Source organism: Pelobates fuscus, chromosome 7, assembly GCF_036172605.1.
Source record: "Pelobates fuscus isolate aPelFus1 chromosome 7, aPelFus1.pri, whole genome shotgun sequence".
NCBI classification, from domain to species: Eukaryota; Metazoa; Chordata; class Amphibia; order Anura; family Pelobatidae; genus Pelobates; species Pelobates fuscus.
In genome coordinates, this window is record NC_086323.1 from 114,156,086 (window position 1) to 114,182,310 (window position 26,225).

At 41.6% G+C, this 26,225-nt stretch overlaps 1 protein-coding gene across 4 annotated transcripts in view; it reads right to left on the bottom strand.

Moving 5' to 3' along the window:
• The window catches only part of LOC134568777 (uncharacterized), a 52,708-nt gene extending 26,705 nt beyond the window's left edge, over positions 1-26,003 (bottom strand). The window contains exons 1-3 of one of the 4 annotated variants that reach the window (XM_063427442.1): positions 25,954-26,003; positions 13,532-13,666; positions 8,671-9,027 (exon numbers count right to left, since the gene is read on the bottom strand). In XM_063427442.1, the coding sequence (XP_063283512.1) occupies positions 8,671-9,027; positions 13,532-13,574 (400 nt within the window). In that variant the 5' untranslated portion in view covers positions 13,575-13,666; positions 25,954-26,003. The other 3 variants (XR_010084058.1, XM_063427440.1, XM_063427441.1) reach the window with 3 other exon arrangements.
• Between the last annotated feature and the right edge of the window lie 222 nt (positions 26,004-26,225).

A 26,225-nucleotide genomic window follows, 5' to 3' on the forward strand; every position in this document is an offset into this window, starting at 1 on the left:
ACAAGTACCCAGGCACTAAAGTTCTCACTAATAATCCAATACAAATAAGTATAAGGGATATACTAACCCAGAGCTCGAGACTCTCTCACTCCCCAATTTTCGGCCTTCCTCAGGGGGATCTCAGAGTTAAATGGCATCTATTCCTAAATTTATACCCACTACCAAATTAAATTTAGATACCTAAATAAAAACAGCTGTGGAAGAATGACAATACCCTTTCAATTCCTTCGCTGCATCCCATGTGTATGAAAGACAGTTTCCGTATCTATCGTCTGTAATTGCATCTGACGTCATCGCGTATCCCACGGGAATGTATGACGTCAGTGCGTCTAGCGCATGTGCATTAAAATATCATGTAGAGTAAGTGGTGAGAACCGCACTCAATCCCAACGGCCAAGGGTGCTCCAGAGCAGGACCAGCAATCCCAGTACAATAATCCAAGAAGAAAAAACTCCCAGGCACTCCAATTTTCAAGCCGCAGGCAGATTTATTGTGACAGAATGCAACGCAACGCAACGTTTCGACCAAAAAGGTCTTTTCAGCTTAAAAAATACCTTTTTGGTTGAAACGTTGCGTTGCGTTGCATTCTGTCATAATAAATCTGCCTGCGGCTTGAAAATTGGAGTGCCTGTGAGTTTTTTCTTCTTGGATTAAAATATCATGTAAGCAGATCACAGGGGAAATAGAGCAGCATTGAACCACATTTATTGCTTGAGCGTGAAAGTCCCCCCAATATTCCTACGTACCAGGATCTGACCCAGCAAATATCCCTCATATGAGCTTATGGACACTGCCAAATACACCAGAACAAGGCCATGGTAAAAAAACAGTATCAGTGGGATGAGTTTCTGTGGGGTCAAGACTCCTTCGATGTGGGGAAGATGAAGTTGTCGTGAGAGCTGACTAAACCTACAAGTTCATTTAAAAAACAACTCAGGATAATTTGGGTGCTGTATTTTCAGATTTTATAACAAGACAGGCTCGTATTATGCATTAACTTTCTTTACTTAACTCCAGCAGCAAAGACATTTTTTCAATAAAGTTTAGTGAATAAAAAAAGGTAAAACAACAGAGTAACTGAAATGGAACGTTGGTAGCCAATCAGCATCCAGCATAGTCCATATAGTCAGTGGCGTACACACAACCCATGGGGCCCCGGTGCGAAAACTGATCCGTGGGCCCCCCCGCGCGCTTACTCTGTGCGGGCTGGGGCCGCAACACATGGCGGCGGGCACCGGGTCGCAGGGCTGCGACCTGTGTGACCGCGGTATGTACGCCAGTGCATGCATAAACACATACACTTAAAGGACCACTACAGACACCCAGATCACATCAGCTCAATGAAGTGGTCTGGGTGCCAGGTCTCTAGTTTTAACCCTGCAGCTGAAAACATAGCCGTTTCAGAGAAACGGCTATGTTTCACTGAGGGTTAATCCAGCCTCTAGCAGCTGTCTCATTGACAGCCGCTAGAGGATTTTCTGCGATTCAAGACGCTGAACGTCCATAGGAAAGCATTGAATAATGCTTTCCTATGGGCGGTTTGAATGCGCGCGTGGCTCTTGCCACGCATGCGCATTCGGAGCTGAGAGGCGGATCGGGGCGGAGAGATTCCCAGCGCCAAGGGAGTCCGGCGCTGGAGAAAGGTAAGTGCTTAAGACACACACACTCTCATGAACAGACGCACACATTTACTGACAGACACACACTCAGTGACAGACATACATACACACTCACTAACAGATGCACACAAACATACTCAGTAACAGACACACACACTAACACACACTCTAACACACACACACACACATTAACATACACTCACACACACACTCTAAGACTAACACACTCACACACACACTAACACACACAATCTAACACTAACACACACTCAAAAACACACACTAACATACACTAACACACTCACACTATAACACACTCTAACACACTCACACACACTAACATACACTCACACACACTAACATACACTCACACACACTAACACTCACAAACACACACTAACATACAAACACACACTAACATACATTCACACACACTCACAAACACACACTAACATACACTCACACACACTAACACACTCACTAACACACACTCACACACACTAACATACACTCACACACACTAACATACACTCACACACACTAACATACACTCACACTCACAAACACACACTCACACTCACAAACACACACTAACACACACTAACACACTCACTAACACACACTCACACTCACAAACACACACTAACATACACACACACTCACAAACACACACTAACATACACTAACACTCACAAACACATATTTTTTTTAAATCCCCCCAGCCTCCTTACCTGTGGGAGAGCTGAGGGGATTCCCTGGGGTCCAGTGGTGCTGCTGGGCTCCTGGGGGGCCGGTCACCCGGCGAGCAGTCAGGCTGGCCGGTCCTGCGGGCGCGCGAGGGAGCACTGTCTCCTGTGTGCTTCCTCTTCAGCTCCCTCGCGCGCCGCACTGATACCGGAGCCGGAAGATGACGTCATCTTCCGGCTCCGGTATCAGTGCGGTGCGCGAGGGAGCTGAAGAGGAAGCACCTAGGAGACAGTGCTCCCTCGCGCGCCTGCAGGACCGGCCAGCCGGGTGACAGCAGGGCCAGCCTCGGGGGGCCCTGAGGTGGCCGGCTCTTGGGCCCCCCAGGAGAAGAGGCTGGCCCAGTGACATACATACCGGGGTCGCAGGGCGGCCGGGCCCCCTGGTGGGCCGGGCCCGGTCGCAGCCGCGACCCCTGCGACCCCGGTATGTACGCCACTGCATATAGTGAATGATCCCCCAATATTCTCCCTCTTTATTTGCTACTCCAGTAGAGATAAGTATCATATATATTCACTTATGCTACTGTTTTCTATACATACCTTCTAGTTTGGTTATATGTTGACATATGTGTTTATTCATTTGGAATATATACTTTTCTGAAGTAATTCTATGTTTTCTTATTGTTTAAAAATATATATATTTATATTTGGTGCACTGTCTTTCATGTATTCTGTCTGAAAATGAAGTCACGGTTCGTCCGCGTTCGGTAGTTTTGTCTTTGATCTGTTAGGTCAGTATTTCTATGAATCACATTCGTTAGTTTTCACACGAATTGCACCCATTTACCTTTCGTATTATTTTATTATTCTCGCGTTCGCGGGGTTTTTGTATACGAACGGTTAATTCACTGTTCAGTCATTTCGGCTGTTTTATGCGAACCGCTGCACGCGCGTTTTTTCTGTCAGTTAGTCCCTCATACATTGATGACGTTTTATGGGCGGGAATACCAGTTAGTTGGTCCTCAGCAAACTTTCCCACCCACTTTACCTCAGGACAGCATTTTTCTTCACAACTTGTTACTCTTTACTGGTAATTATTATTACAATTTGAACTATTTGATTTTCCTGTCAGGATTTCCCCTCATAATTGGCAACATTTTATTATTTAACTAGTCTACGAATACTAGATACAATTGCTATTTGTTGCAATTTTGAAAATTATGAATTCTAAAGAGATTAGAAAAATTGAATCACCAAAACCTGGTGTTTCTCATGACTGTGAAATGCTCACTGAGGATTCTTTACAAAATATTGTGGATTTATCCGTTCAAAAGTCAGTTTCCTCTGCAATTTATACTGCAATGTCTTCTATGCAAGAAGCAATTGCAAAGTCTGTGGCTCAAGCCATAAATAACAAAAAATCCAGTGAGAAGACTCATTTAATTAATACTCCTTCAGACCAGTTCTGGTCATCTGTGGAGTCTGAACGAAACCTAGCTCAAGGTTTTAGGAGGTCTGGGAAGGCCACCCAGAAACGCAAACATTGCTTTGACGGTCCTGCAGAATCCCCTAATGGCTCTAAGCCACTTAAGATAGGGAAGGACCAAGACAAGAACACAATGCATGTCTCACGCAAAACTGAAGAGTGTAATAAATCACTCAAAAGACCCTCTGCTCGTGAGGAAGATAAACGAGCTCGGAAGGCCATTCACAGGAGCAAACCTGATTCCTATAAACCCTTCTCAGATAGTGAATCATCTTAAAAATCTGACTCTGATTCTGCCTCAAATTATTCATATATCTCAGAGACACCTGAGCTTATCTCTAAATCTGATGATGAAAATATTATTTTGGATTTTAATGGTATACCATTATTCGACACAGACCATATTAAACACCCCAGGTCAGCCGAATGGGTCCCTATGGCTCATGTAGCTAAATATCTTGAATACTGGTTGAGGAAACCCCTTGACCAAGCGACTAGAAATAAACTAAGAGCTGAATGCCCTAGACTGACCTTGTCAAAGAAAGTCGCACAGACCCCTGATCTAGATCCTACTATTGTGCAATTTTTAACAAAATTAGGGAAGAACCCAAATAAAGGTCTTGACAGATCACTAAAATCTTGTCAAGATAAATTAATGGACATTTCTGGTCCTGTGACAAAAATGTTTGAAACTTTGGAACATGCGGCAGCTTCTGGGAATCCTCCCAGCATTGATACTTTGAGAGGCTGGACCCAACGCATTATATGCTTTTTGGGGAATGCTAACGCAGCGCTGACCAGCGAACGCCGCAGGTCTATTTTAATGAAAATTGACCCTCAACTGTCAAAACTTAGCCACTTCCGAACCTGGTCCAGCTGCGGAAGGTCTCCTATTCGGAGAATCCTTTATTAAAGACATAAATAAATATGTCAATCTATTTAGTTCCCTTGATAAGGCTCAGTCATTCCTGAGGAAAGTTTTCAACCCTAAGGTTTTCGGAAGGGCTGGAAGAGGAAGGAACCATTCTTCCAGCCGTTCCTTTCAGCATAGACAGGTTCCAAGGAACACCTTTCAACCCACTCTTATGACACCCAACAATCAACTCATTTCTTTCCACTATGTGGCAGACCTTGGAGATCAAGAGGCCATCGAGGAATGTCTCGCTTCAGATCTTCATCCGGTGAGTACGACAACCCCCCTTTTTTCCCTGGTAGGGTTAGGGGGCAGACTCACTTGTTTTTTCCATGTCTGGAGTCAGATTACAAACGATTCTTGGATACTAGACACGGTTCTAGGTTACAAAATAGATTTTATTTCATGCCCCGTCCAAAGAAACATGCCTTTCCCGATAAATTTTTCGACCCAAGACAAGGCCCTGCTGCATCAAGAAATATTAAGTTTATGCTCAAAAAATGCCATCATACAGTGGCCCATGAGCAGCCCAGGCTTCATAAGCAATTTATTCTTGGTGAAAAAGAAAGATTCTGGTCACAGACCAGTCATAAACTTGAAATACTTAAACAATTTCAAAAATGGAGGGAATTTATTACCTCAAAGACCTATTGATGTTCAACGACTGGTTGATCAAAATAGATTTGAAGGATGCATACCTCACGGTACCTATCCACCACTCATGTCAGAAATATTTACAGTTCCTATGGCAAGGAAAGAAATGGCAATTCAAATCATTGCCATTTGGTTTATCCTCTGCATCCTGGTGTTTCACCAAATTACTCAAACCAGTAATATCCCTACTTCGAAGCAGGGGAGTAAGAATGATAATCTATCTAGACAACATATTGATTATGTCACAGAGTGTACAAACTCTTCAACTACATTCTCAATGGACATTGAATCTGTTAACAAGCCTTGGCTTTGTAATAAATTACGAAAAATCGATTTTAACTCCCTCTCAGGAGATAGAATTTTTAGGATTTCTAGTGAATTCCAATTTAGCCACTCTCAGCCTTCCATCATGGAAATTGAAAACAATTCGAAAAGAGATCAGGTCAGTTCTAAAGAAGGAATTCATTTCCATCAGGTCTTTAGCACGGATTGTAGGACTTTTATCAGCCTTGATCCAGGCTATCTTTCCAGCCCCCCTTCATTATCGGGCTCTTCAAAGATTGAAAAGAGAACATCTACGCAACGGTCTCCTCTATTCAGACGAGATTTCTCTAACTTCAGAGACAAGAACAGAACTATCCTGGTGGTTAGATCACGTTCAAATTTGGAACGGGAAAGCCATTTTCACGTCATTCCGAGACCTAACTATAGAATCTGACGCAAGTCGATTAGGCTGGGGAGCCCATTGTGGAGGCAATTCCACAGGAGGCAAATGGTCTCTAGAAGAGACGAATATGCATATAACTGCCTGGAACTCATGGCAGGGTTTTTCGCTCTACGCAGTTTTGCAAAACACAAATCCCATTGTTGTATCCTTCTCAAGATGGACAACATATCAGCAGTCCAATATATAAATCGCTTAGGAGGTACAAAATCCAAGCAACTGGCCGACATTGCCAAAGAATTATGGAATTTTTGCCTCGATCGAAACATAACGTTACGAGCAGAATACCTTCCCGGCCTTTCCAATACAGTAGCAGATTGGAATTCCCGCTTCCTAGTGGATTACAGCGACTGGATGTTGGATCCCAACATCTTCCAACGACTACTTGCTCTGTGGGGTCCATTTCAATACAACCTCTTTGCATCACGGCTCAATCGCCAACTAGAAAAAAATTTCAGTTGGCATTCGGATCCAGAAGCAGTAGATCAAGATGCTTTCCTCCAATGTTGGAAAGACGGAATCAATTATGCTTTTCCCCCGTTTACGATGATATCCCGGGTACTTCTGAAAGCATGGTCCCAGAAATCGACCTTAGTGGTTATAACCCCTCTCTGGCCATCACAACCATGGTTCCCTCAGCTTCTCAGCATGCTAATAGACTACCCACGACTCATACAGATGCGTCAGGATTCTCTTCGCGATCCGGAGGGAAATTTTCATCCTCTAGTGCTGTTGGGCCAGCTACCCATGATTGCATCTCTCATTTCGGGTCATTCGAATCTCATAGTGAATTTTCAAACACTACTAGAAACATTCTCTTAGAAGCATGGGCACCGGGAACCCGTGCAAATTACAGATCAGCCTGGAAAATTTGGCTTAATTGGTGCATGGGACATTCAGTGGATCCCTTACATTCAGATTTAGCAAACATTCTAAATTTTTTGTCAGCCTCTTTTGACTCAGGGAAAGCTTATCGCACCATTAATGTCTATAGATCTGCTATCTCAGGGAATCACGACCCTATTGAATTTTTCCCTGTGGGTAAACATCCTCTAGTCTGCAGACTTATGAAGGGTATCAGATTTAAACGTCCTCCATGCCCTAAATATAATTCCACCTGGGATGTTACTCTGGTACTCCAGTTGATAAAATCATGGGGTGCCAATGACTCATTATCCTTAAAATTGCTTTCGTTTAACCTTACCACATTACTATGTCTCATCTCTTTCAAAAGAGTTTCTGACGTTAAGGCTTTAGACTTAAATAATAGACAATATACTCCTGATGGTGTTAATTTTTTATTGTTAGACGTACCAAAACTAATCTCCGTACTGTATTCTATCCTTAATTTTCTGACCATCCTCTTCTATGTGTTGTTAGTTGTCTTCAAACATATGAGTATAAAACCTCTTTGATTAGAAATTCAAATTTCTTGCAATTACTAATCTCTTTTCGTAAACCTGTTCTGCCTGTCTCCTCTACATCTTTAGCTAGATGGGTACGACAAACTATGTCTATGGCAGGTATTAATATTTCAATGTTTGGAGCTCACTCATCAAGAGGAGCTATGACTACTAAAGTGTTTCAAGCAGGAGGCTCTTTATCAGATCTGTTAAAAACGGCAGATTGGTCTTCAGAATCTACATTTAAACAGTTTTATTTTAGACCTAGCCAGCATGTTTCAAAAATAATATTATAATAACTTCTGATGCATGTTATATTATAACTACATAGCTTTGAACATGCATAATACGAGCCTCCTGTCTTGTTATAAAATTCAAGATTTTCCTAGTCTTGACATCAGAAAATGTGTGTGACATGTCATGATTCCCTTTTATTCCAGAAGTTTGGTCCTTAAGGGGTTAAAGACAGGAGGCGAGTATTATCCCTCCCATTAACCCACCCTGTTATTTATATTTCAGCTTAATCCTGTTTGGAGTTTCGTCATTCTATCCTTGGAGTTACTCTACTAGACACTTCTTCTACATTCGCAGCTTGAAAGAGGGAGAATATTGGGGGATCATTCACAATATGGACTATGCTGGATGCTGATTGGCGTTCCATTTCAGTTAATCTGTTGTTTTACCTTTTTTATTCACTAAACTTTATTGAAAAAATGTCTTTGCTGCTGGAGTTAAGTAAAGAAAGTTAATGCATAATACTCGCCTCCTGTCTTTAATAAAATCTATATTTTCTGACGTCAAGACTAGGAAAATCTTGAATTATTGTTTAGATATTATGCTATTTCATAGGTTGTAAGGAAAAAACAAAACAATCATGCCTGTTATATATGCCACCAGTATCAATGGTTTCTCTCACTGCCACCCCCTTTTATTTGTACCCACTTTTAGCTTTTAATTTTTATTCAGGCAGATGTATACATGTTCCTCTATCCTAATTGAGTTGTTACATTGCTAACATTGTATGGTCTATGTTTATTTGTTTTCTTTGAAACTCAAAAAAAATTGTCAAATAAAAAAAATGTAAATAAATATAAACTATGATCTAATGCTTTCTAATGGACGATTAACAAAGCACTGGATTAAGTGAAAATCATTGATTTATTAATCTTTATTTATTTATCTTACCTGTCACAAGCAGGAATGTTCCATGTCCGTGACCTGTCATTTTAATGTTGATGGTATGTAGATAAATTTCACAAAAATATACGCCTGTGTCCGAAACATCCACGCTGTGCAGGTGAATATCTGCTATTCTTTTGATGATGAAATCATCAGGACTGACTTTGGACACTCTGCCTGAGAAAGACTCACTGACATTAGATACCTCTTGTCCAGATATCATATGTCTGCTCCAACGGTACCACCCATATTTTGGCATATCTGTGTTTCTGAGGGTGTAGCCACATTGCAAAGTAACTGTCCTGCCATTTTCTGTCACTACTTTAGGTGTTTGCGATACATGGATGTTTTGCATAAGAACCACTGAAACACAGAAAGCAACAATATAACAAAACAGCTGAAACAAAAACACTTGATCTATCTACTTTCCATATAAACATTTAAAGAAAAAAGAAATAATAATGCGTTAACTCATACATAACATTTATTTTTAATACTGGACGCATAGCTAGCATATGAAGGGATAACAAAAGCGCAATTTCCTGTACAGAGCACTATTCAGAGATACTGTATGTAAAAAATATGTGTCCTGATGTCTATCCAGTACCCTATCTAAATGACGATGCGCTCCTTACCCTCCCTGATACTCACAGCTTTTCTGCAGTTGAACAGAAAAAGGTATTTTTACTTTTTATTTAACTTAGTTGGACTTCTGGTTACCCACATGCGCATTCATACATGGCAGACTAAACTGTACAAGATCCTAAAAGAGGTGACATAACTGAAGCATAAGACTGCTTAAGCACATCAGGGCACAAACATGCATTTAAATTCAAATTTAGAAGTGAGTAATTTGTATTTTTTGATAAAAAAAAAAGCACCAGACAAACTTTGGACAATTTCACTCTTCCCTCAAGTTTTGGCAATAAAAACATTAATTCATTTATGTGTCTTGATTTAGAGTACATAATATGTGTAGGATTTCAGTTTACAGGTCACAAACTACAAGGACTAAAATAACATTTCAATGTGAAACAATTTGAGAAGTTTGTATGTTTGTCTTGGAAGTTTAATACCCATCACAGAAAACAAAATTGCCACACAAAAGTATATATTTATATAAAGTAGACATCACAGGCTATTTACTGAAGGTTATTTTGACACATTTTACATAGCCATTTCACTGCCAATCTCTGCTAAATATTGGAGTAGAATTGTGTTTTTTCTCTATTTTGGCATATACAGATATAACACAGTTTTTGTTATGTGAATTTTGTAAAGCTGGTGTGTGCTATTCCTTTACAGAAACCCATAGTGCGTTCAGCTACATCTGCTGCGTACAATAATACCCCTATTGTATGACTTTGCCACTATTCTGTGAAGCTACAATGCCAGATAGGAGACCATGCTATTTCAGTTTCTATAGGTAGCATTTTCATAGATGTCTGATTTTGTGGCATTATAGTAGTTTGACTGTTCAAATAACTCCACAATGGCCATCCATTTGAAGAAGCAGACACTCCAGGGTATCTTATTAGGCATATATCATAGCTTAACGTGCCACCATTTTTTCGCCAATTTAATTAAAATTTTGTGGTGATAAAAAAAATAATAATTTTGTACATACATGTTGCAATTTTGCTGGTTATTTTATACATTTGATAAGTGCCACTGTCATAAAGTCCCCCTAAGTATGCTCAGTTACCTCTTCTGAGTAAAACAATATGCCCAGTGTATGACCTAGACCTAGACACTATTTTGTGAAGTTACAGTACTGTAAAACAGACCTGTCAATTTCAGATTTTTAAGTGTGCATTTTCATAGATGGTTTTGATGGGTCCGTGTTCTATTTTGAAATATTTTAGCAGGCTGCTTATTCCAACTACCCTTAAAAGTCCACCCTTGAGCGGTGGGTGGGGGCCATAAAGATAATGAGGGGGACCTACTGTCCTCCCCCCCCAGCCCCCACCCCTGGGCGGCAGGTGGGGGCCATAAAGATAATGAGGGGAGGGACTCAGAGAGTTATGAGTCAAATTACACAGCGTGGGAAAATTCCAAAGAACTTTCCCACGCTGTGTAAAATGACACAGAGCACTCAATTTCAAACCAACCAATCAGAGTGCTGTGACAGGTAAATGTAGAGACTTACCTGTCAGTCTCTTCATTTACCTGTCAGAGCACTCTGATTGGATGGCTTAAACCCACCAATCAGAGTGCTCTGAGCCTAATTGCAGGGCGGGGCAAGGCTTTATAAGCCTTTCCCCGCCCCGCAGAGCTCAGTCTGCGCAGAGCCCTCGCCGGGTGAACATGGATTATTTTTTGCGCTCGTTTTTTTTTTATTGCGTCGGTTATTATGGTTTTTTATTTGGCCTTTTTTGGGGCTGAAAAAAGAAGATTTAGAAGAAAGAAAACATCGAATGGTAAGTTTTTTTTTTTTTTTACAGGTAATTAGTTAAAGGTCCCCCCCTCATTATTTTTAGGGTGAGGGGGGCAGGTAGGGGGTTAATTTTTTTGGGGGGGAGTGGGTGACTAGGGGTTTGGGGACCCCTAGTCACCTGGGGGGGCATATTTTATTTAGGGCCCCCACCTGCCGCTCAGGGGTGGGGGCCAGGGGGGAGGACCTTAGGTGTCCCCCCCTTTTAGTATTTAGGGCCCCACACCCGCCGCTCAGGGGTGGAGGCCAGGGGGAGGACATTAGGTCCCCCCCTTATTGGTATTTAGGGCCCCCACCTGCCGCTCAGGGGTGGGGGCCAGGGGGAGGACCTTAGGTCCCCCCCCTTTTTAGTATTTAGGGCCCCCACCCGCCGCTCAGGGGTGGGGGCCAGGGGGGAGGACCTTAGGTCCCCCCTTTTTAATATTTAGGGCCCCCACCCGCCGCTCAGGGGTGGGGGCCAGGGGGGGAGGACCTTAGGTCCCCCCCTTCTTAGTATTTAGGGCCCCCACCCACCACTCAGGGGTGGGGGCCGGGGGGGACAGAAGTTCCCCCCTATTGTTTTTTTTAGGGCCCCCACCCACCGCTCAGGGGTGGGGGCTGGGGGGAGGACAGTAGGTCCCCCCCCATATCATTGAGTAAACTTTGACAACCCCCCCCCCCCCCCGCCGTGGAAAACTCGAACAGCGAACTGTTCGGGACATCTCTATTTATAATACTTCATATGTTGCTTAGCGATGTCGTCTAAGCACAGCAATACCCCCATATATACCTTTGTTAGGTATATGTGGACGTTGAAGGGCACATTTGAGACACAGCCATTTAAGTTTTTTCAAACTTTGAATTTTAACGATGGGTCCATACCCCACTTTGGAGTTTTTAAAGTAGGTTGATTATTCCAACTACCCCACAAAGGCATACCATTTCTTAAAGAAGACATCCTAGGGTAATTCAAAAGGCATATTTTGAACCGTGGGATCATTTTTCCACTAGCTTGTATGACCATGCATAACTTATATGAACAAACTGTTAATTTATATTAAAGTAACACTCCAAGCACCATAACCACTCTCCAGTATTTTGATACATCTCAAAAGCTTTTATTGCCTTATAAATTTCTATTCCTAAACACAATACATTAGATTATTTAATAAAATTCACAACCAAAACAACATTGCATTTTGTGGAAAATACAACACCAGAAATGAAGAGATTTATATTGCCAAGCTTGCTTTTATTTTTACAGGCTGAACTACAGTAGGAAAACAGTTGAGCCTTATAGTCAGATGGCTATTTAACCAAAAAGGTCCATGCGGTGTTTACTAGATCCAGCTATGCCCTGAAAGTTTGATGTTAATCAGTTATCAACCGCAGAAGAATGGAATGTGGTATGAACGATATGAAATTATACACTTGGCGCTTGCCTTAGTTTGTTAGCAAGGTGCTGAGCAAATGGGGTCATTGTCTCAGGTTCAGAATTCAATGCTATAATTATGTTATAATTCTGCAGCACTCCATTCAAACAGGCCATTAAACCTAATAAATTGGTATATATATATATATATATATATATATATATATATATATATATAGGTGTATATATATATATATATATATATATACATATATATATATACATATATATATATATATATATATATACATTTGCAGAGGGAATGGATAATGGTAACTTAAGAGGTATGCAGAGAAGCAAATAATTTTGCTTTTGGTACTTCTAACTCTCTCACAGCCCAGCATCCCTGTCATTATGTGGCGGTGGGGCATGTCCCCTTTTTCTGCTACACTCACTACAACCACCTCTTTCTCTCTCTCCGACTGCATACAACGAGCAAGCTTCTGCCTACTAGCATGACGGGGAGGAGAGGAGAAAGAATTAAAAGACAGAGTCATAAGTGAGAGAGAGTAGATGAGACCTGTGGGGCACGTAAGATGGACAGATAGAATGGGTTGATAGATGGAAGAGAGAGAATGACATAGGGAATGTAGACTTTACATGTATCCTGCAAGCATCTCTCCAGCACCACCTCTGCCAGATTCAAGAAACACGGAAAGTTTGACCCTTTTAGTTCCATGTACATAAGATTTTGTAATTAAGCCCATTATATTAGTCAGCACCAGGCCCAACATGCTCTTAATCCAGCACTGGTGGTATATGTCTCTACCACCATGCATTGCTATACTTTGGAACAATGAAAATCTGAGTTTATTTTGCTGGGAATTGAAACAGAAATTCTTAAACATGGCAGCGGAAGAACTAACTATCCCCTCAGTTGATTTACATGTTTTGAATATTATATATTTTTTCACCTGGATTTCAATTTGCTCTATGACGTATTAATACAAGACACATTCGGCCATTACAACTAAATACAAGAGAAAATACATTTTAATGCAGTAGTAGATTATATATCTCACCTTTCAAGGCTCCCAGTGCAAATAAGAGTTTTATAGTCCCCATTCTATAGCTATAGCTATCTACATCTGTGAATAAGACAAGAGGTAAATAAGGAAGGCATTCGTTTTCACTATGCCTGCTGCTTGATGAGGAACCTGAAACAGAGAACAGAAACAGAACAGAAACATTATGTGGTTGATTTACACAAGGAAATATATATCTAGTCCAGGCACAGGCAACCTTTGGCACTCCAGATGTTTTGGACTACACCTCCCATGATGCTTTGCCAGCATTATGGGTGTAAGAGCATTATGGGGGATGTAGTCCACAACATCTGGAGTGCCAAAGGTTGCCTATCCCTGTAGTAGTCTGTGAAAAATTTGCTACAGTTTTTTTAGTTTGTCTTTATTTAAAGGACCACTATAGGCACCCAGACCACTTCAGCTCAATGAAGTGGTCTGGGTGCCAGGTCCATCTAGGGTTAACCCTGCAGCTGTAAACATAGCAGTTTCAGAGAAACTGCTATGTTTACATATGGGTAATCCAGCCTCTAGTGGCTGTGTCATTGACAGCCGCTAGAGGCGCTTCCGCGCTTGTCACTGTGAAAATCACAGTGAGACGATGCTGACGTCCATAGGAAAGCATTGAGAAATGTTTGAATGTGCTCGTGGCTCTTGCTGCTGACGTCAGAAGAGGGAGCCCGGTGCTGGAGAAAGGTTAGAGTTTAACCCCTTCAACCCGGTGAGAGTGGGACCCTGAGGGTGAAGATGACCTAAAGACCCTATAGTGCCAGGAAAACAAGTTTGTTTTCCTGGCACTATAGTGGTCATTTAACTTTGTAGCCAGTATATAAATAAATATGGCTAATTCATTAACATAGATATTTTATAAAATCCTTGCATTGACTGCATTTGAAAATCACCATACACCAAGTAGGAATGTCACCAGTAGAAGTCTTTGCAAAATATGGTAAAGGTGTAAACATTTTTCAGTCAAAATGAAAGAGGAAAAAAAAAAAAAAAAAACACAACAAAAAACAGAACAGTGATACAAATGTGGTGTTGAAGGCTATTTACCAGTTACCAAAGAAAGTAATGATATTAGAACACTACAAGGATAGGGCTCTGCTCCATGTGAGTGCGTTTTATACACACCTTAAACCACTCCCACTATCCCAAACATATTGCACTATATTTTGTCACTTTATCTTGCTTCAGCTTTATTTCTTCAGCATCCAAGTTTTCCCCTTTAATAAAAGGAGTAAGTGTATATTCAAACATTAGCGCTCCACTGGGTTTACTAAGAGTGTATTCCACCTAGTTTACTTCTTTTGCGGCATAATTGTGTGTTAAGTTGGAGGAACTTACACATGTGTTGTAGCTGCAACTGTATAACTATTGGTTTTATAAATACTTAAGCGCCTTTAATCGCACAGTGCACTTTGTTTTTCTACAATAATTTTAGTAGTATAAATCCACCAAACAGCAACTAATTTGTCTCCACAAACATGTATTTTTCAATTTTTTTACACATTCATATACTTAAGTTATTATAATAATAAGATGCACTCTCCAAATCCCCATATAAATTTGGCAATGGTAGGAATAGATGTTGTGTTCCCGAATGCATCATCAGCAGTAGTGCCAAGGCGCCTATCAGAGTCTTAACACCTCTTACTTGACCATGAGGACTCCTGACACTTTGCAACTGTAGCCACCACTGCCATCACCACCCCCTCCACTAACAACACTAGTAGAAGTATTCAGCCTCAGGATAGTGGGATTAGCATGTCTGTTGACTAATTCATAACCCAGGAGGCAAATGTATTTTCTCGGCCTTTTAATGCTCCAATTGGTGTCTCAAAAATCTGTAGTTACAGCATTAGAGTCAGCTGGGGCCATGAAGAAGACCACCATCTTCCCAATAATGTCTGCTGCTTCTTCCACTGGTATGGCATCTTCTACCACAGATAGTTAACGCGTTACAGCTTCTGTGTTTTATGGTTTTTATGTGTTTTTATGAGCTCAGCAGAGGCTTTGTCAGTGCCACTAGAGACAACTGTTACTGAAAAGCAGAGAAGAATACCTAAGTTGTGTCCCCAATGTCTCTTGGTGGTGGTGATAAATCTGGTGATGGTATTGCTCATTCCCCCGTAACTACAGAAATTTCTATAGGTCTGTCGCAGGAGAAATTACATGAGGAAAGTCTAGAGAGGAGAGGCAGCAGACCATTATTTTCTGCACATGCTGTGCACTCGATTCCTTGTCTAAGTCCATCTCAATATGCAGTAGATTTGCCTCATTTAATGGAATCAGTTGTAGCATGATCTCCTACCTATGATTAAGTAACTCACCAGTTATAGTATTATTATTATCTGTTAAGTTCAAATTGTGGGTCGAGGAAGTAATCAGTTCATATCACTGATGTCAGTATGACACAACATAAGTAAAGTAAAAAAATAAATATCCAAGCACTCAAGTGTGAAAGCCGCAGGCATATTTTAATGGAGCAAAAGAGCAGCAACGTTTCGACCTCTGTGAAGGTCGAAACTTTGCTGCTCTTTTTGCTCCATTAAAATCTGCCTGCGGCTTTCACACTTGAGTGCCTGGATATTTATTTTTTTACTTGACGTGTTGGGATTGCTGGTCCTGCTCCAGAGCACCGGTGGCTGCTAAAGGGATTGAGTGCGGTTCCTACAACTATCTTTCCAACATTTGTAAAGACACTACAGGCTTGTATTACTGAGGGATAAAGAAGTGAAAGCCCTAGGGCAAGCAGCATGTTCACTGGCACTGAATATGATTCTGTGCAACCGAGTACCACCTCAATTTGTGACTACTATAACAAGTTAATAATCTATGCTTACACCAGTGACGTAAAATATAATATATTTATTTAATAACAGAATACATGTACATGAGTGGTAAGAGAATTCATTTCAATCTATGTACACTATTCTAGTGGCTTTATGTGTGCATAGTAAGAATGGTGGTTTCCCTGTTGTGAACCTACCGCCAATTTCGTCTGTTTGGCCTTTTTCCGTTCGGGAGTTATGGTATACGAACACCCTCAATTCATCTCCCAAACGAGGACCATCCCTGTATGTTCACAGCAGCAACTTAAGAGTGAAACCACAAGGGAAGTAATTAATGAATGCTTCGCCTGCGTGGCCGCCATTTCGTTTAGCCAAATGCACGTCAACAAAGGAGTGGCGGCCATTTTGTCTCCCGAATGTGGGCAGCGGCACTTGGTCATCGAGTGCCTGGAACTATTTTCGGTTAGGCACTCGCACGAACCCTGGTAAAGATTAGACCGCTGCCCGTTCTACTTCCCACCAACTATGCAAGCGACGTTCGGTTAATGGGAACTACCGAACAGGAGGGGCATTCATACCCTGAAATTAGGAGAATCCCTTGCATGGTGTTCGCACAGGAACCCCCGAACAGAGACCGACCAGAACACCTATTTCCCTGGAACTGTTTTGGGCTATCTCCTCTTGTCTGGCCGGTCAAAACTTTACCCCGGTGGCATTCCAGTTTCACCAAACTGATCTGAGTGATATTTGGATATGTTATACACTCAGATCAGGGCTATCCGGGGATATGACTTTTGTGGGGTTCCTAGTTATGGTGGGGATTACTTTTGGGGTTCTGTATATTTTGTGTATAATTGAATTATAGTTTTTTCTCATGAAATTATCTCTCAGGCACATAGGATCCTGGGAATGAAAACCCTGTATTATTTTGTTGTAGACCCTAGTTAGGGGTCTGTGCAAGAAAACGGGGTGTGGCCTGAATTAAATCAGTTAACTCCCAGAACTATGTTTCGTGTGGTTACTGGGGGAATGGATGTCTGTATGGTTTAATGGTTCCAGTCTGGCTGAGAGAAGGAATTAGCGGAAATAACCAGTTGGGTTACCCAGGGTCCACTACATCTGATGGCAGCATTGGGATGGTTCTTACCAGCCGAACGGAACCAGCGTTCACTAGCCGAACAAACAGCTGAACAGATTGATGAATTAAACGACTTTAAAGCGGAAAACCCTCAAAGAGTTGCTGGAAGCACATGGGCAAGTGGCCAGCAACAGATCTAAAGCAGCATTAATCACAGCCCTCATGGAGGATGACAGACTTAACAACGTGGCTATTATGCCGATGGACCATGAGACAGAGCTGGAAAAGGAGATGAGGATTCGCCTTGCTTATTACAGAGGGAACCCATCCGAAGAAATTGTGTCCCGAACTATTTTGGAGGTGCAAACTTATCTTTTGGTGAAAGGGGATTGGATGAACCAGCTACAACTAACCAAACGTCGGGCATTGGAAGTATCCCCTCTCAGCTCGGTAGTTCCCGAACAAAAGCCCAAGATTCCCTACAATGCCCTCAAGACCTTTGCAGAATCGGTTGAGGACATAGACAAATTTCTGCATGATTTTGAACATCTATGCCTGTTACACGACATTGCTATCACAGACTGGGTTGCTCTCCTACCGGGGAAGTTAACGGAAAAAACTGCAGATGCTTACTGAGCCATGCCAGATACTGACCTACAGAACTATGCTAGAGTGAAACAAGTTCTGCTGGCCCGATATGCCATTAAACCAGAGGCATATCACAGAAAGAAAACAAAATGGTAGACCGCGCCAACGAGTGGATATACTGAAATAATGTTTTATACATGCAAATAAGTAATCCTGATAATGAAGCAAATTGTACGACCCTCAAAAGAGATAAAAACAGAGCAAAATAATAGTGCAGTATATCAGGTAAATAATTTTAGCACACTTTTAAATGTATAACCAGATGAAAGGCTAACTCACAATTTGCAGAGCTACTAAGAGCTCTGCTGTATAACGACTGGACGGTATAATACCCATCTAAGGATATATGGATAAAAGCTGTCTTGGGCATCTGTATATGTGAAAAAACAGAATAAAAAATCCAATAGTATAGTATGTTAAGATAATATGTATTAAAAAAGAAGCAGGTATCCTACTTACGATTTCCAGAGCAATAACTTGCTCTGGTGTTGATGGCTTGTGGTGGTATAATCCCCACCAAAGGATATATAGTATAAGCAGGAGTCCAGTTGCACCAAGAAGAAAGTTTAAAACCAAAAAGGGCTTTAAAAAAAATAGTAATATTTATTTACCACAAATGATAAAATGTATTAAAAAACAGCTTTCAGTCCCTTACCTAACGCGTTTCGCCTGGGTTTGGGCTTCATCAGATACTTCTGATAAAGCCCAAACCCGGGCGAAACGCGTTAGGTAAGGGAAAACCCGGGTGAAACGCATAAAGTAAGGGACTGAAAGCTGGTTTTTAATACATTTTATCATTTGTCTACAGGTTTCTCTCTGTTCAAATTATTATTCCGACAGAGGGTAAGAGGACCCCTAGACCTGGTGAGGGAACACTGGGAGGGAGAAGTAGACCAGGAAGGGACCCCCATCGTCATCATAAAGCCCAAACCTGGACGACATTAGGTAAGAGAAAACCCGGGCGAAACGCATAAAGTAAGGGACTGAAAGCTGTTTTTTAATACATTTTATCATTTGTCTACAGGTTTCTCTCTGTTCAAATTATTATTCGGACAGAGTGTAAGAGGACCCCTAGAGCTGGTGAGGGAACACTGGGAGGGAGAAGTAGACCAGGAAGGGACCCCCATCATCATCATGAAGCCCAAACCCGGGCAAAACGCGTTAGGTAAGGGAAAACCCGTGTGAAACGCATAAAGTAAGCGACGGAAAGCTGGTTTTTAATACATTTTATCATTTGTCAACAGGTTTCTCTCTGTTCAAATTATTATTCGGAGAGGGTAAGAGGACCCATAGACCAGGTGAGGGAATACTGGGAGGGAGAAGTAGACCAGGAAGGGACCCCCATCATCATCATGAAGCCCAAACCCGGGCGAAAAGCGTTAGGTAATGAAAAACCCAGGTGAAACGCATAAAGTAAGGGACTGAAAGATGGTTTTTAATACATTTTATCATTTGACTACAGGTTTCTCTCTGTTCAAATTATTATTCGGACAGAGGGTAAGAGGACCCCTGGACCTGGTGAGGGAACACTGGGAGGGAGAAGTAGACCAGGAAGGGACCCCCATCATTTCCTACGTGTTGGAGCTTCAGGACGGACTGGAGGAACCCAAGTAGTATGTGGGAACCTCCGGGTGGCCCAGGAGCACCATCACACCTGGTATGATCGAGGAGCCAGGAGCCGTAGCTTTCAAGTCGGTCAGAAGGTTTTGAAACCTGTCCAACATGACAGGCTATAGGCTGCTCAGGTAGTGGAACAGAAATATAACACTGCCTATGTTATCGGTCCATGCTCTGGGGAAGGAGTCTGAAGCATGTTACATGTTAACATGCTGAAGCCCTACCATGGGCGGACGGAAGATGTAGCCATTATCTGTGCTCCAAACTCTTAAGATTTTGGAGTTCAGACAGTGTCCATAGCTGAGGTCTAGTTAGGGGACTGGATTCACCCCACTAACCACCCATAGGGTAGAAACTCCAGACCAACAACCTCTGTGGCAAACCCCGTACAGAATACCAGAGGCGATTCGGGAGAATATGAGGCATGAGATCCATGAGATGCTCCAACTGGGAGTAATTAAACCGTCTAAGAGTCCTTGGGTCTCCCTGCCAGTCCTAGTCCCAAAACACGACGGAATCACCCAGTTTTGCATGGACTACAGGAGATTCTGTTAGCGGTAGATACTATCCCCAATACCAATTTCAGGTAATGCCATGCGGAATGAAGAATACCCCGGCCACTTTCCAAAGGATGGTGGACAGGCTGTTAGATGGCCTCCAGGATTATGCTTGCACATACCTGGATGACATCGCTGTATACAGCGAAACTTGGGAGGAGCATCTGATACATGTAGAGGCTGTATTGGATAAAACAGGATTAAGACAGGGTTAACGCTGAAGCCCAGCAAGTGCCACATAGGTATGGCAGAAGTGCAATACCTGGGAAACCGAGTGAGGTATGGGAAACAAAAACCTGAACCAGCCAATATTGAGGCTGGTTCCAACTGGCCTCTCCCACGCACCAAAACCCAAATTATGGCCTTTTTAAGAATGGCCGGTTATTACAGGAAATTTGTTCCCAATTACAGCGCCATAGGTAAGCTCCTCACTGAACCCCAGAGTGCGAGCAAGCGTTTCAAGAACTTAAGAGAGCCCTTGTGAAGGCATCCGTCCTGCCTGCTCCTAATCCAAATAAACATTTTCTCATCCACACAGATGCCTCTATGTTTGGATCGGGCGCAGTGCTGAGCCAGGTCGGGGACTATGGCAGAGAACACCCAGTAGGGTGCGCATCTGCACAAAGAAATAGATGGTCAGTCTGGCATCAATGCCCATCAGACTACCTGCCAATCATGCAGGCTTGCCAACAAAAGGCATACCATGCAGAAAGCACCCTGAGCTTGGCATAAATGTGTCTAAGGATGCGCTAACTCTACTCTTTCTAAGAAGTGTCCCCCAACAGTCGCAGGTCCACTCCTCTCCTAACCTTCTTACTAGCAAGCTGAAGCTCCTGTTATACAGTCTTGGGCAAAGAAAAGGTGTATGCAGAAAATGTAGAAGAAAGGTTACATTGTTAGAGAGACTGAAGCAGCAAGAGCATTTACATGGTTCGCAAAGTCACCTTTACATTAACTAATTTTATTGTCAGCCAGTCCACACCAGTTTTGTTCCCCTACATCGTTTTTAAGTTTCAGTAGTTAAGCAAGAGCATGTGAAGAATAGTATCAGCCCCTATGTTAATCCGGCCTTTGCCATCAGCTAGACTTGGGAATTCAATTGAAGAGTTATACTTTTATAATAATACCTCCTCAACTACTACCACCCTTAGGCAGAAGAGGGGGATCTTGTGCACATTAACACTAGGTGCTAGGGCAGGCAAACTCCCTGTTATCATCCCAAGAATGTGTCCATCCATCCACTCTTGAACATTTTGTTGAATGTCGTACTACAGGCATGTCAAAACAGTAGACTAACAAAATCACCCTTCTGAATGACCAAATGATCGCTGTAGGGGGAGTTTATTTTCCATGATAAAAGGGAAGCACTTTAGCAACAGTTATAGGCCCTTGCACCACAATAAGTACTTCCATCGTGATTCACGTTCAGCAAGTCCATCACTAGACTGCTCCTTTATGCTAATATTGAAGGAGCAGCTGGCTGAGACTGTAGGTCAGTCAGTGCACTTCACTACAGACTTATTAAGTGCTCCTAACAGCCATGCAAGAAACAATAGGGCTTCCCACACACCATCTATGACAAAGTCAGCACATGGTAGAATTCCACTTTAGACATGTTAGAAAGAATTTTGGAAACGCTAGCTTCCATCTATGTTAACACGGTCCGTGATTTGAAACAGATGCATTCTGGTTGAGAAAGATTTGCAAATTGAATGTAACATATTGTCAAAACTACTATCCCCAGCAGCAGCGGTAGGAAACCCCAACACAGCTGAGGTTAGCCTCTGCAGATTGGTCTTGGTAAGCTTAAGGGGAGAAAGTGAGTCAGCAAGCAGCCATAAGTCTATTAATGCCTCTGAAATGACCTGCTTACCTATGTTAATGTTATTTGCCTCCTAGTAAGGACACTGTAAGATACTGGGATGAGAAGAAGAGTGTGTGACCAGCTTTCTTTCTGTTTGCCCAGCAGCTTGAAAAAGGCTGTTTATAGAAACTCTGGGGATGTTTTTACACACCGAATGCTCGTTTCTTGCATTAAATTACTGCTTTTACTGTCTCTGTGGGTTATGTATATTTCACTAATGCAGTCTGTTTATTTTGGCGTGCTACTGTAGATGGATGTCCCCAATTTTCTATAGCAATATGTAATTTTTAAATAAATTTTTATATATTTGTCATATTTGTATTAAGTGGTATTGGTACTTGTTATTTCTATGGAAAATAAGTGTAGTTTTTAACATAATTTTAAATAAATATATATATATTTTTAATATAGAGTATTTTTTTATGTAGTGCTCTGTCACGGGAGATAGGACTCCTCGTACGAGTTCCCGTTTTTTTTATTTTGTACAAAATCCCCCTGTAGTCAAATGGAGTCACTACAAGATATTTGTTTCCCTTGTGTTCGACTATCCGTTCCTTTCTGTTCAGCTACCAAACAGAATATATGGTCCCCCTTGTTACAACATCATAATCACCGACCAACCCTGCTGTTAACCACAAATGAACAATCATCTCAAGTGCTTTCCCTGGGTGGCCGCCATTCGTATATATGAACAAATGTGCTCTCGGGAATGGAGGCCATTTTGCCTCCCAAACGCAGGCAGCGGTACATGGTCGTCGACTGCATGGATCTCTGTGTCAGCTACGCGAGCTCGCAAACCCTGGGGAAACTTTTCCGTTACCTGTTCAACTACCCGACCCGCTAGAAGAACGACGTTCGGAAGTAAGGAGCTACTGAACAGGGGCAGCATTCGCTCCCTAAGAGCCAAGGGGAGTGTTCGTCTGTGTTTGTATGGGAACCCCTGAAAGGAGAGTCCTTGCCTCTGATTCTGTGGAACTATTCTGGGCTATTGCTGAGTGGTCAACTGGTCAAGACTTCACCTGAATGGCCATTCAGTTCTACCGGAGGGATTTGAGAGCTATTTGGACAATTTGGGCGCTCAGATCCGAGCTATTCAGGGATATTACTTTTGTGGGGTTCCTGTATATTATTGATATGTTTTGGGGTTATTTTAATGTGATTTTGCCTTACTTCCTGTACCTGAGAGATAATTGAGTTATCCTACTTTGGACTCAATTATCTCTCAGACACAGAGGCACTGGGGAGGGGCTTGTATTTTTTCCAATGGAGACCCCATTCTGGAGGTCTGTACATAAAAAGCTGAGTGTGGCCTAGTTCAGTTGATCTACTAACCAATACGACTGGTTGCTTCCATTATATTGGGAAACTCTACACAGCAATAGCACTATCACAACACTCAGGACTAGTGAAGTATTGAAGGAGCAGCAACAAATAGCCTAGAGAATCCATGACATGCTCCCATGTGTATTGTATTTTGGAGATCGTTTGGACTTTGGGGAGGAGTGTCCTACATGGTTGAGCACTTATACATTTGTTGCTGAGTGGATTATTGTCAGTGTACCCCCTTACTAATATTGCCCAGAGGTTATTTTCATATACACTATCCACTGTCCAAATTGAGTATTTTTTGTTACAGGGAACATTCTAATTCTCCAACACTCACAAATGACAACTGATGTAGCAAATAATCTTCCTCAATCTCCCCAAGTTGAGTTACCCTGCTCTTCAATTTATTATTTGAGCAGAGCAGGATTAACCATAAGGTGAAAGTAGCCTAGGGCCCAAGGGTTAGAGCCATACATTTTTTTGGCCCCATTAACCATCCATATGAGAAGAATGAATGAAGTCCCAAACTGATAACCTGCCTAGGGCCCCATGGGATTTTAATCCTTCTCTGTACTTCAGATGTCATAATCTGAGATGCAGTTGGCCACTCACCTCTCACTTCAAATTTGTTTTAAAATTTGTAAAAGTATTTTAAAATCTAGCTGTGAATACAATTTTTTTGAAAATAATAATTTAAAATTAAATTACTCCTGCTGCTGCTGTGGCTCCCCATTTTTAAAACACCCTGCATAGCTGAGCCTTGAAATATGGCTACACGTGCTGCCTCTGCCAATATAGTTGGGAGAAACTGATAGGACACTCAAAGATGGTCACTTACTTTTCTCAGAAAAAGTGAGTGGCCATGGCCAATTGGACACCCACTCAACCCTTCCAAAAACAAAAGTTTCCCACACATCCAATCTGTCTTTGGCATCAGTGGCCGTCATTCAGTGTGGAAAAAACAGTGTCTCATCAGTGTCTCCCTACTACATTGGCAGAGATTTAATTAATTTTAAATAATTATTTTAATTTTTTTTAATTTACTGCTAGATTTTAGAATTCACACATTTTGAAACATTTTTGAAGGGAGAGGTGAGTGGCCAGTTGGATCTCACCTGGCAGATGATGACATCTAGCCCTATCATCACCTACTAACAACTGTGTCTGCATAGGTAACAGGCACCACACGACAACAGTGCAAACCCACTACAATGGAAGACATTTTAAAAAGGGGAGAGCAGCAGCAGGTCTGATATAGTTTTAAAAAAGTAGATTTTTCACAAAGGAAAATGTGAGTGGGTAACTGATGATCTGCTCATCCATTCAACCCTTTAATGTTTTTAAGATTTGTATTCTCTTTTTTCAGATTCAATGACTCCCGCTTCTAGGGCAGTGTCCCCACACTAAAGGGTAATTACGGAGACTACAGTTTAGGAAAGCTTTGCTCTTCTCGGGATGGAAGGATTGATTCAGCTGCCCACTGACATTTTCCTATCATTTCCTTAAAATTACTCTTGCTGTGGCTGCTTCTCATTATTCATTAACACAAGATTGCAAAGGAAAGACATTTAATCCTCATTACAAGCATTCTCTCCCTTTTTTTAAAATAATGATATAATAATCTAATTATGACAAGTTGACAACTTAACATTGGCATAGCAAAAATGGCTGATACTGCTTAGCCTAATTCTAGGAAATACTGTAGCCTTTTCTGTTTTGCAGCACACTAATAGGCACCTTTTTTCCCCATTTTCTTTTATGAATGTTTCCCCAGATTTTTTTTCATGAACCGTGTATGGCCACGCAGGAATGTCACATGGATAAAAGTCAGAGGTCCCAAACACAATGAAAAGTTTTGGAAAAACGATTTGACTGAACAATGTAATCCTACTGGGCATAAGTCTACTCAGAGGTGTCAGACAGTGCGTTAGAGTGTGATGCAGCTAAATATGATTATTACCGTATTTATTTGAATCTAATGCACACCTTTTTTAGAAAGTAAAGTTTCCAAAATTTGAATGTGCCTTAGATTCGATGGCACATTACATTCGGGGCAAAATTTTTATTTTTCCGGCAAATTCAGACAGGCGAATTAAAACTGGTGAATTCAAAAAGATGAATTCAGACAAATTCAGACAAATTCAAACAGACTAATTCAACAGACAAATTCAACAGACGAATTCAAACTGATGAATTCAAAGAGACAAATTCACACAGGCAAATTTTGTTCCTGAAAGAGAGCTTAACAAAAAATACTATGGTATAAACATTTTCACTGTAGGACAATGCTGTATAGTTGTATCTTCTTGTATAAATGCCCATTACATTTGCCAGCAAAAACATTTTTCAACTTCCAGGTTTCAAAAATTGAGGTGCGCATTAGATTCGAGTAAATACGGTATTTGCCTGATTTTGTATTGCCCACAGCAGGCAGACATGATTCCTCTAGTGCTGCTCATGACACATAAGAATGGTCACCCCCAATTATTTTAAACCACATATATCCTATCAATTCTACCGACATTTTGTCACAATACCTGTTTCTCGTGGTGCCGTGTGATCAGAGAAATTATGCCTCTTCTGTGTTCTGATGCACACCGACTCATCCCTAGCTTCCTGGTGTCTCATTATGACATCATATACCTACACTTCAGTTGGTCTCCTTTTATAATGTCAGTCTATATTCACCATGGTGAATATGTTCTAAAGAAGGTTATTTTATGCACTAGAAAGAGTGCAGAGACAGACTACAACATTAAAAAAAGAATGGAATATTTTAGTTATGAAGAAAGGTTAACACATTTAAATC